At 44.4% G+C, this 11905-nt stretch overlaps 1 protein-coding gene across 1 annotated transcript; it reads right to left on the bottom strand.

Moving 5' to 3' along the window:
* Positions 1–703: 703 nt before the first annotated feature.
* On the bottom strand, positions 704–7996 carry LOC129680390 (uncharacterized). Its single transcript, XM_055612005.1, is given in 3 exon segments — positions 704–1599; positions 2371–2472; positions 7957–7996. Coding segments are annotated over 3 exon segments (1038 nt in total).
* Positions 7997–11905: the final 3909 nt, after the last annotated feature.

The following is an 11905-nucleotide window of genomic DNA, read 5'->3' on the forward strand; positions in this document are numbered from 1 at the left end:
AGGACCCAGGCGCATATGCACTGCCAACCTTGCTCCAAATTTCTTTCTGAATAAGCTGCAGTCCTTTCAGCCTGGACAAGTCAGAGTTACCACTAGTTATGTCAAGGGGGTCCCCAAGAAGAGTCAGGGGAGCAGGAACCCCATATGATAGTTTGAAGGGAGTCAGGCCCAGTAAGGAGGGAGTATTTCTGACTCTAAAAAGGGCCAAGGGAAGGAGCACCACCCAGTCCCACCAGTCTCCATGGTCAATTTGGTGAGAGTCTCTTGTAGAGTTCTATTCATTCTTTCTACCTGTCCTGAACTTTGGGGTCTATAAGCACAGTGTAATTTCCAATCGAGCCCCAGAAACCTGGCACCTCCTGACTTACCTGAGCAACAAAGGCTGGCCCATTGTCTGACCCAATTACCTTTAAAATACCGAACCGAGAAAAAATGTCTTCCAGAATCTTTTTGGCTACTACCAAAGCAGTTTCTTTGTGGGAAAAGCTTACACCCATCCTTCTGACAGGGTTCACACGCCCGAGTCACTCTCTCAATCAGGACAGTGAGGTTTAGTATTTGATACTGGGATTGGCGGGCAATTTCAGCCAATTTCTTTGCCCCCAAGTGAGTCCACTTATGCATCTGAATTATTAATTTCTCAGCGTCTTTCTGTGGCAGAATGATCTTACCTTTGGAGTCAATCCATGCCCCCACATCGGTGTCAAATATCCCGTTTTTGCCGTATTAGCTTCAAGTCACTTTCTGAGTAGTTTAGTCGTTTTTCTCTGGGCAGCTCAGCAGTCAGTACCACTGGGACAGAGTTTCCTCTGGTGGCTGCTTTAGCCTCCTGATAGGCCATGTTATTCCCCTTTGCAGCCCTGGACGGGTTGGGCAAGGTAGGATGTAAGTCCATGACCTGTTTGTTAACTTCGCTCAAGTCCTTTACGGGTCAATGGTCGTTGCTCCCAGGCTTCCGAACTGGCAGCAATGGAGTATTCCAGGCAGAATGGCACCTTCTGAACACCCCTAGGTGAAGGAGCCACTGTATGTGAGGGAGGATCCCGTCACGGGCTTCCTTAGATATCTGATATTGTCGCACCACGATCAGGGTAGCCTGAGGCTTCAGCTCTATCTGAACTGGGGGCTGTTTCTCTGCTTTTCCTAGGCCAGCTGTTTCAGCCCATGCCCTGGGATGTCTCTCTAGCCACCAGTAAATGTCTTTTTCTGGACTAACCACCTTTTCAAACAGGCAGTATTCATCTTCCAGTTGAATCATCAGCACGTGAATGGGATCCCCTTTGTCTGTCACCTGTGGGCCATCTGGTCTAAAATGAATATGGGCCCCTATCTTAGTTAGAATATCTTGCCCTAACAGCAGGTACGGGCACTTGGGGACAACTAAGAATGAGTGGGATACCCGGCCCACTCCAAGACCCACCGTTCTTCGGGTAGTCCATGAATATTGTTTACATCCAGTGGCTCCTTGGACCCACGATTTTTTCTCTTTTTTAGCTTCTAAGTCTTGTAACAGAACAGAATGCTGGGTGCCAGTGTCCACCAAGAAGTGGACTGGCTTTTTCTTCCTTTTGGACAATCCTTCATCCAGTGTCCTTTCTCCTTGTGATAGGCACACTGATCCTTAGACAGAGGGCCCCTCCAATTGCCAGGAACTCTCTCCCTATCATTACAACTCTCCTGCACTATGGTGGCCAGGATCTTAGTCAACTTTCTGTCTTGCCTCTTATCCCTTTCTCTTTCTCTCGCTTCCTGCTCTTTCTGCTTTCTTTCCTCTTTCTCTTCTTCCATCTCCTGGCTGTAGAAAACCTTTTCTGCTACCTGCACTAAATCCTTCAACAACTTGTCCTTTAAACCCTCTATTTTCTGGAGTTTTCTACGAATATCTCTGGCTGACTGGTCTATAAAGGTTATAGTCATCATTGCCCTATGCTCATCTGAGGTAGGGTCATAGGGCATAAACCGATGGAAAGCCTCCATCAGCCATTTAAGGAAGGCTGTGGGGGATTCATCCAGCCCCTGAACCGTCTCTCTTACCTTTGTCAAATTGGTGGGCTTTTGAGTGGCCCCAGGGAGACCCGCCATTAGAGTCTTGCAGTAGACCTTCAGGCGTTCCCTACCTCCAGGTGTGTTGTAATCCCAGTTGGGGCAGGTGAGGGGAAGCCATTATCAATCTCATTAGGGAGGACGGAAGGCCTTCCATCTGTTCCCGGCACATTCTTTCTCACCTCAAGGAGGACCTGTCCCCGTTCCTCAATAGTCAGGAGGGCCTGCAAGAGTTGCTGGCAATCATCCCAAGTGCGCTGGTGTGAGACTAGGACAGATTCAAACAAATCAGCTAGAGCTTGTGGATTTTCGGAAAAGGGGGTTCACTTTCGGAATCTGGTGGCGGCACTCTCGCTTTCAGAATCTGGTGGTGCCGAGGGACTGGCGGCAACCTGCTGCAGACCTGCTGGGGGATTAGTGGGGGAAAAGCTGGCGGATAAGGAGGTGGAAGGTCAAAAAGAAGTCACAGTCTGTTCCACAATAAAGTCGTCCGACAAAGAGAACACGACAGGCAATTCAGATAAGGACGCCCTTATGGGTCCACAGAATTCTGATTGAGAGGCTGCCTCACGCGGCCCATCTCCTACAGATGGGAGGAGAACCATCACGGACCTAGCCTCCTCAGATGGAACCTGGAGCATGCCCCAGTTCCCAGTCAAGCGATATTCTGAAACGTCTGTCTATCGCAACAACTGATCAGATGACCAAAAAGGTCCAGATAGGCACCTAAACAAATACAACCAGAAATCAGACTAACCTGTTCCGAGCTCGACCTCCGAGCCCAGTCTGATGAGGGTTGGGGAAGGGGCACGCTATTTCCCAGCCAATGCACCAAAAATGTAAGACCTGGAGTCTCACTGCTCAGGAGCTCAGGATAGCACCCTTCCCAGGAACTCTCACAGACCACAACTCAATGTAAAAGCAAGAGGTTTATTTGTGATAGAATCGCCCTTCCAAAAATAGGAGATGACCTAGGAGAGCACAGGGTTTTTATACCTGAAAATCAGATCACTTTTGCTCTATAGTTTACAGCTGGTTGTTTCTCAGAACAGTTCACCCCACCCTTCAAGAGCTCTCTGCACCTGGCTTCAATTCAAATAATCACAGTTGTTTCTCATTCCCAGGTAGTCCCTCACCTGAAGTAGCTGAGACTTTTACCCGAGAACCTATGCCTGTGGACCTTTTCCCCCAGCCCCCGGGAGGTTGTCAGAGCAGAGGAAAGCTAACAGTACACACTCATAGCTAAGGAGTCTACACATCAGGAATAAGACTACCTGAAATGGGGCTGGAGAGATGGCTCAGTGGTTAAGAGCACTGTCTGCTCTTCCAAAGGACCCGGGTTCAATTCCCAGCACCCACATGGCAGCTCACAACTGTCTGTACCACCAATTCCAAGGAATCTGACACCTTAACACTAACACACATAAAATAAAAATTAAATAAAAAAAAACTACCTGAAATGATCCTGTAGCTCAGTGGTGCATGCCACTACAGCCCAAGTATAGGAACAAGGTGACTCAAAATAACTCAAGACATAAAAGAAGATATAGCAATGTGAACAAAGCCAGCATCATAAAAAGGAGCAGAGTGACATTGCAGGTTATCATAGATGTGATGGTTCAATAAGTGGATGGAGATTGTGTATGGATGAAGATAGAATCAGTGATTTGAAGAGCAAAATAGAGATGATAATGTAATTCTTGTTACTAGAATTAGAAAGCTTTTAAAAAGTAATTAACAAGCTTAGCTCTTTGATATGTGTAAATATTCATGTTCTACCAGTTGACAATGCCACAGGGAGGAAAGATTTCCAAATGACCTGGTGACTTTGGCTTCATGATTTTAGATAACAGTGTATCCAGTTGATGTGTTTCTCGTTTTACTCCTCCTCTTCAATTCTTTTTTTTTTTAAGATTTACTTTTTATTTTATGTGTGTAGGTGTTTTGTCTGCATGCGTGTCTATGTACCACATGTGTCCAGGGCTCAGACAGGCCAGAAGAGGGTGTCAGATCCTCTGGAACTGGAGTTAAATGTTGTTAGCCTCCATGTGGGGGCTGGGAACTGAACCCAGGTCTGCTGGAAGCACAAATGCTCTTAACTTCTGAGCCATCTCTCCAGACACACCCTCCTCAGTTCTTGGTCTTGACCAGGCCCCATGCATAATAGCTGAAACATCTTTGTGTCCCTGTGGCTGACGGAGAGGGGGAAAGTCCTGAGCTTGATAGTCCCTGAAGTAAACTAGCCTCACTGAGCCTTGGTTTTCTCACCGTTGGAAAGTTGATATCATCCACCACAATATCACCTACTACAGAGGACCTTCCTGATGACTGGACTGGAAGCTGCGTACTGAATGTCCAATGTGTTGCCTGTCACAAAGCAAGTGTTTAGTGACCACTTTCTGTGTGTTTTTCAAAACATGCATAGTTTGTATCACCTGCTTTTGGAAATCATGTCACTTGGTAAATATACTCTGGTTCACAACCAGAAAAAAATCCCACCAGTCAAATAAATATATGTGAGATAGATTATGCTTGGATTACACAGACAATTGACAGATGCATGGTAGCACATAATTTATCGGTACAACTCTATTTCTGGAAAATATGGCTGTTTAAAGAAAGCAAGAGGAAAATTAAAGTGCTAGATCCGAAGGAGGAAAATGATGGACTGGGAAAAACAAATATGGAATAGCCAAGGTACAGAATAGTAACAGATTGCAGAGAGCTCAGCGCTGAGAGGAACACATATACCCCACGTCTCCTTGCAAGGCTCAAGGTCACTGGGGCGAAGAGGCAGCTCTAAGAGCCAGCAGTACGGGATGAACATCTGGAAACAGCAGGACAGCTACACACAAGAACCCACAGCAGTCACAACAGTGTGCAAAACCTTGTACGAGCGCAAGCCACCATGGAGAAGAGAGATAAAGATGCAGTCTATCTAGCCGTGGGGCAGCTGGCCATTGTTAGCTGCTGGACAAGGACAGGCCATTTTTCTCTAAGAGTGTAACCTCTGATAAGTCAGCCATGCTCTGGGAGAAGACCACACAGCCAAGAATATTTGGGACAGCATAACTCGTCCCAAAGCTTTTTTATTTTTATTTTTTTAAGACTGTGACACCAAGTAAGGTCGGGCAGGGTGGGTGGATCTGGGCAGAGTTGTGGAGGGCCTATCATCTGACAATATGCACATAATTTGAGACTCTTAAACAACTATTAGAAATGTTTTTGTTTGTTTTTTAAGGATCTGGATCTGGGAGAGAAGGGATGGGGGGGAGACTGAGAGAAGAAGAGGGAGGGGAAACTATGGTCAGGATGTAATATATCAGAGAAGAATCAAGAATAAAAAGAAACTTTAAGCGAGCATGAACTGGGTCCTGAGCTTATGGAAAATGAGCTTTCCTTGTTTTAATTTTGTGCCCAAGAATAGGTGTATGCCACAGATACAGATTTAACATTATTCCTGTGGGGTCTCGGTTTCAGGGTAGCACACTGCTCCTCAACCATGTTCTACATTAGTGGTTCTCAACCTGTGGGTCATGACCCCTTTGGTGGTCATATTTCAGCTATACTGCATATCATATTTTACTTTATGATTCATAGCAGTAGCAAAATTACAGTTATGAGGTAGCAATGAAATAAGTTATTGTTGTGGTTCACCACAACATGAGGAACTGTATTAAAGGGTCTCAGCATTAGGAAGGTTGAGGGCCTCAGCTCTGCATGAGTCTGTGTTAAATAATAAGGCTGCTGTGTTGCTCCAAATGGTAAAGATGGGCTTTGCTTTACATTCCATCCCAAGGCAAGTGGGCCCTAGTGCTACTTGATCACCACACAGGAAAACTTTCCATTCCTATTCTTTGTCCCTCTGGAACCAATCAACACAATTTCTGGCCCAAGAATCAAATGGAAATCTAAAAAAAAAAAAAAAAAACACTTAATGTTGAACGTGATTTGGTGACATGTAGACGTCTGCGAGCAGAAAGATGTAAGCCCCGCCCACTCACAGTGACCTTGATAAGGACATAACACGAACACCCTGATCTTGAGGTGACAGCCTGTGTTGACCACTCACTTCTGCAGAAACAGCTGCCCTACCCCAGCCCAACGTAAGTGCACAGTGAGCCTTTAAGAGCCACTTTTCTGCACTCACCAAACATTACATCAATAAAATCTAAAGTGGCATTGACACCCACTTTAAAATATGACTGTTGATTTCCAGGGTGGTTGTACAAGTTTACATTCCCACCAGCAGTGGAGGAGGGTTCCCCTTTATCCACATCCTCTCCCACATGTGTTTTCACTTGACTTATTCATCTTAGCCATTCTGATGGGTGTAAGGTGAAATCTCAGGGTCATTTTGATTTGCATTTCCCTGATAACTAAGGACCTTGAGCATTTCTTTAAGTGTTTCTCTGCCATTCGATATTCCTCTATTGAGAATTCTCTGTTTAGCTCTGCACTCCATTTTATAATCAGATTACTTGATTTGTTGCTGTTTAGCTTCTTGAGTTCTTTTATATATACTGGATATTAGCCCTCTGTCAGATATAGGGTTGGTGAAGATCTTTTCCCAGTCTGTAGGCAATCGTTTTGTTTTGATGGCAGTGTCCTTTGCTTTACAGAAGCTTTTCAGTTTCATGAGGTCCCATTTATTGATTGTTGCTCTTAGAGCCTGTGCTGTTGGTGTTCTGTTCAGGAAGTTGTCTCATGTGCCAATGAGGTCAAGGCTCTTCCCCACTTTTTCTTCAATCTGGCGCTTTTTCAGACAGTTAGGAGTAGTGCTTCCTCAAGACCCAGCTATACCACTACTAGGCATATGTCCAAAAGACGCTCAAGTATACAACAAGGACATCGGCTCAACTATGTTTGTAGCAGCTTTATTTGTAATAGCCAGAAGCTGGAAACAGCCTAGATGCCCCTCAGTTGAGGAACGGATACAGAAATTGTGGTACATCTACACAATGGAATATTACTCAGCAATAAAAGACAAGGAAATCATGAAATTTGCAGGTAAATGGTGGGAACTGGAAAAGATCATCCTGAGTGAGCTATCCCAGAAGCAGAAAGACACACAGGGTATATACTCACTCATAAGTGGATACTAGACATATAATATAGGATAAACATACTAAAATCTGTACACCTAAGGAAGCTATTCAGGAAGGACGGCTCTGGCTAAGATGCTCAATCTCCATTCAGAAAGGCAAAGAGGATGGACATCAGAGGAGGAAGAAAACAGGGAACAGGACAGGAGCCTCCCACAGAGGGCCTCTGAAAGTCTCTGCCCTGCAGGGTATTGAGGCAGATGCTGAGACTCATAGCCAAACTTTGGGCAGAGTTCAGGGAATCTTATGAAAGAAGTGTGAGATAGTAAGACCTGGAGAGGACAGGAGCTCCACAAGGACAGTGACAGATCCAAAAAGTCTGGGCACAGGGGTCTTTTCTGAAACTGATAGTCCAGCCAAGGACCACTCATGGAGATGGCCTGGAACCCCTGCACAGAGGTAGTCTATGGCAGTTCAGTGTCCAAGTGGGTTCCATAGTAATGGGAACAGGGACTGTCTCTGACATAATCTGATTGGCCTGCTCTTTGATCCCCTCCCCCTGACTAGGGAGCAGCCTTAGCAGGCCACAGAAGAAGACAATGCAGCCACTCCTGATGAGACCTGATAGACTAGGATCAGAGGGAAAAGGAGGAGGAACTCCCCTATCAGTGGACTGGGGGAGGGTCACAGATGGGGAAGAGGGAGGGTGGGATTGGGAGGGGAGGGGAGATGGAGGTACGGGGGGATGAGATACAAAGTGAATAAACTGTAATTAATAAAAATAAAAAATAAATGAAAAAATATGGCTGTTGAGATGGGGATCTTCCAAGAATAACCCCAAGGAATGATCTCTACTTTTCACACTCACCTACTTTGCTAAACTGTGCTGGGGCCTTCATTTCCATCATGGTGGAAGGGCTTCCGGGAAGACATGAGGGATGGCTGAGCACAAATTTGTTGTTTATGAACATGGTCCCTCACCACTGAGCGAGGGGTATTCCAATGGCAGATGTGTTTCAGGTTTGTTCTGTCAAAGGTTCCACACTAGAACAGTTTATCAGTCAGCACAGAGGACAGTGGGGAAGCAAGAGGAAACTCGGGTGTGTCAGCAGACTAGGAAATCTCCAGACTCCACCCAAAGTCTACTGAGTCAGAAACTGTGGTGTGTGTCCTGGGAAATGAGCCACGTAAACTTTTGTGGGTTGGAGACTGTGCTGTGCTGTCGTTTTTATTCCCAGTGCTAAGCACAAATCTTGGGACATAGCAGACAGTACCGATTTGCTAAATTCAATCATTCCACAAATATTTGAGCGATTTCTATGGGCCAGATGTTATCCCAAGCACTTGTATCCAAGAACAAAACGGGCAAAAATTCTGATTTTGGTTGAGTTTGGAAGTGGAAGGGAGAGCAATTAAACTATGACAAGGGCAAACTGTATAGCTGCAGAAGCTGTGAGGGGTGACGGAGGTGGGGGGTCGGGTGGAGTGGGAGCAGTAATGCCACAGCAGTATTAATTCAGGTACCAGAGTAGGTTCTCCTACAGCCTACTGGCTACATAGTACAAACCCCAGGAAGCCCAGGAAGACGCCTACTGGGGGAAAAACATCTGACAACTCTGTGAAAGCCTCTCCCCTGCCTGGGCCAGAGAGGCAGCCAACGTGTGGAGCTATGTCCTCTGGGAGGGAGGTGACCATGGCCCTCTGGAAACTGGTGTACTTGGGATTACCTGCACAAACCCTCAGGAGACCAGCACTGTTAAAGGAAAGAGGAGGCTTATCAACTTAGAGTCCAGCTGCCTCCTCTTGCCCTCCTCTCCCTGGCTGCAAGCAATCCTGCCCAGGAGGTGCACGGTCTGCTTCTAGCAGACATCAGCTGTAGAGGTTTGACTAGGATTGGGCTCCATGGATGTAGCTTCAGGGGGTTGTTGCCCATGCTGGCGCAGGCTAGTGACCGAGTCACCTGTGCTCCTGGACTTAATCTCAAGAGATACACTGATTTACTAAGCTGGGTGGGATGCTTTCTCTGGTCCATTATATGAACCAATGTTTGAGTGAACAGATGGTTGTTTCGATCTCCCCAGGAAAAGGAAGGAAGAAGGTAAAAGCTCCTGGGCTGCTCTTTAAGCCCCAGATCCTTTCCTTTATTTTACATCGTCTTAAGCTCCATGGAACCTCAGAAAAATTCACTCTGTGAATACAAGACAGCTGTCCCCGTACTACGTCTGCACTCTCTTTCACCCCCTCCACCACCAAAGCCCAGTTTTAAAAGGGCTTCGTGATGTATGGAGTTCGGCACTCAGGGTTTTCTATGCTTCCAGCACAAACTCTTCCTCCAGGATAAGCTATTATTCTGCAGTAGACTCGGCCCTTTCTGTGAATGCCGCTCAGTGTGATCAAATTACATAAATTCCTTGCCTTAGAAAAACTTGTGTCAAACAATAAAATAAGCCAAAATACTAGCAAAATGAAAGCAAAACTCCAAACAAAAGTATAAAATAAAATGGCCACAATGAGTCAGATTTTGAGAACATGGTTAACAGGCAGGCAGAAATTATGGACAATGTTTTTCAGCCTAATTTTGCTTCTCCGTGAAATCGTTTTAAACTATTTCAGAACCTATATGTATTTTCAAGTCAGGAGCGGCTGTGAGTTATTACGGTGTATGGTGCTATAATTGCCCTAGAATTATTGAGGGTGCCCTGACCTGTGCTGTAGTCGGAAGAACCACCTTTCAATACGTGGCAGTAGTCCATCAAAGGAGTTCAGCTCTATTGCAAAGGTTTATCTCTGCTTCAGGTTTTGATGATACTGTTAAAAAACAGTTTGGACTATTTTGCAAACATAATCACTTGTGTTTATTTCACTTAAACCACTTACATGACGGTCTTCGCTTTGTTCTCTGTTTGTTTGAGGAATCCTCCGATATTTAAGTAATCATATTTAAATATTTACATAGCCTGCATGCTCCTAAGGAAATTTTTCGAAGGTGCTGGGCCAAAGAAGTATACCAATTAACCCAACTGTAAAACCATCTCTATCCCTATGTGTAAAATTATCACAGACACGTAGCAATAAAACCTGTCATCCCCCATTGTCACAAATTATTAATCTAATATGTTAATATTAAAGTAAATATGTTAAAATGTGAAATATTAATAACACTGAGCTTATACTACTCGTGTATTTGAAGTTTATGCTTTTCAAAAGAGCAATTGTAAGGGAAAACAGTTCCACCAAAACTCCATATTCATAGAAAGAATACATTTTGTTTCTTTTTTGTTTTAGATTTTGGTCACCAACTTAGTAAATTATTTCCTAAGTAAGAGGTAGAAAGAGAGAGAAGACACAGGCAGAGCGAGCAGACACAGGGAGTTTTCACCGTGTAAAGCAGTGAACCATGCCTGGGTTTTCAGCTTCCTGCGCATGTGCCTTGGGAAGCTCTGGCATGATGTTCCAGCCTTTAGCCTTTCAGTGTCTATAAAAGCAGTATGTGGCCAGAGAAGGCTGTTGATAAAAACAATCTTTAAAAATTTTTTTAATTTATTCATTATATATCACAAGTGAAGCCCCCTCCCTTAATTTTTAGATGCTAATTTTTAAGTGACCTTTTAAATGAAACTAATTTATTTAGATCTCATAGACTGTATGTTTCATTGATTTCATAGGAAACAAAGCTTTTGAAGACACAGAGTGGAGGCTGATGGTTTGGATGCAGGGCTATTGGCAGCGGGGATGGGGCGGATGGCTCCTAGGGACACAGACTAATTTTCTTCGTGGGTGTAATCACTGTTGTAAGGTGCACCAGTAAAGAACTCCTTCCGTGTTCATGAAAGCATCTCTGATTAAATTCAGTAGATCAGAAACAAACAGAACAAACAAAGAAACATACATGAGAACAGGAGGGTGATTTATCAAGGAGAAAAATGGATGAGAAAGGGCAAGGAGGATAGAATGACTGAAAGCATATACATGTATGAGATTTTAAAAATAATTTAAAAGACAATGACAATTCTAGAGAGCACTTTCTCTTTTAAGGTCTGCCCTTCCCACCCTTCCAGAAACTCTTACTTTTCTCTCTTTCTCCTTTCTCTCCTTCCTTCCCACAGGAAATTGCCTTTCTCCCTTCTTGCTCCTGTTTCATTTTTCACACTTTCGTCTTTTCTCCTTCTGTCTCTTCCTCCTGGCCTCTCTTCTTTGCATCACGGCTTTGCTCAATCCCCTAAAGGACCGTCCCGCCATCTCTCGCTTTCGTTTGGTTATATGAAAATGCCTCTTGGCAAAGCCTCTCCCTCAAATACACGGGGCCCTTGCACAAATGCCTGGAAAATTAATTCCATGTACATTTTAGGAAATATTGCTCACAGCTGCATTTTTCCATTAGAAATGGTTTCAAAGGCTACAGAAAGAAACCACAGCCAAATGAGGCAAAGTTTAAGCGAGGAAACATGTGTGAAACATTAAACCAAGTGACAGGAACAGGGTTATATTTTCAGAGCAATGGAGAAGTTCTGCAAATGCCCTTCAACTAAAACAAGAGCATTTTTTTTTAAACTTAAAAAGGAATCAGACTGCCAAGGCAGAATTTACAAGAATAAACTTCACATTTAGTTTGAGGGATAATTAAAGCCTAGCTCTGTGATTGGTAATCAGGAGCCATGCACGTGGAAATAACTTGACACATGTGCTGCCAGTGGAGCAGTGTGCTCTACTGGCCACCTCCTTAATTACGATGTCTCTTGTGACTGACATGTACCTCTTTTCCCATTTTGGCAATAATCATTTTCTACTGGCTTTTTTTTAATATGGCATCTATACAG

The sequence above is a fragment of the Psammomys obesus genome, unplaced genomic scaffold, assembly GCF_907164565.1.
Source record: "Psammomys obesus unplaced genomic scaffold, mPsaObe1.curated_primary_1811, whole genome shotgun sequence".
In the NCBI taxonomy this organism is placed as follows: domain Eukaryota; kingdom Metazoa; phylum Chordata; class Mammalia; order Rodentia; family Muridae; genus Psammomys; species Psammomys obesus.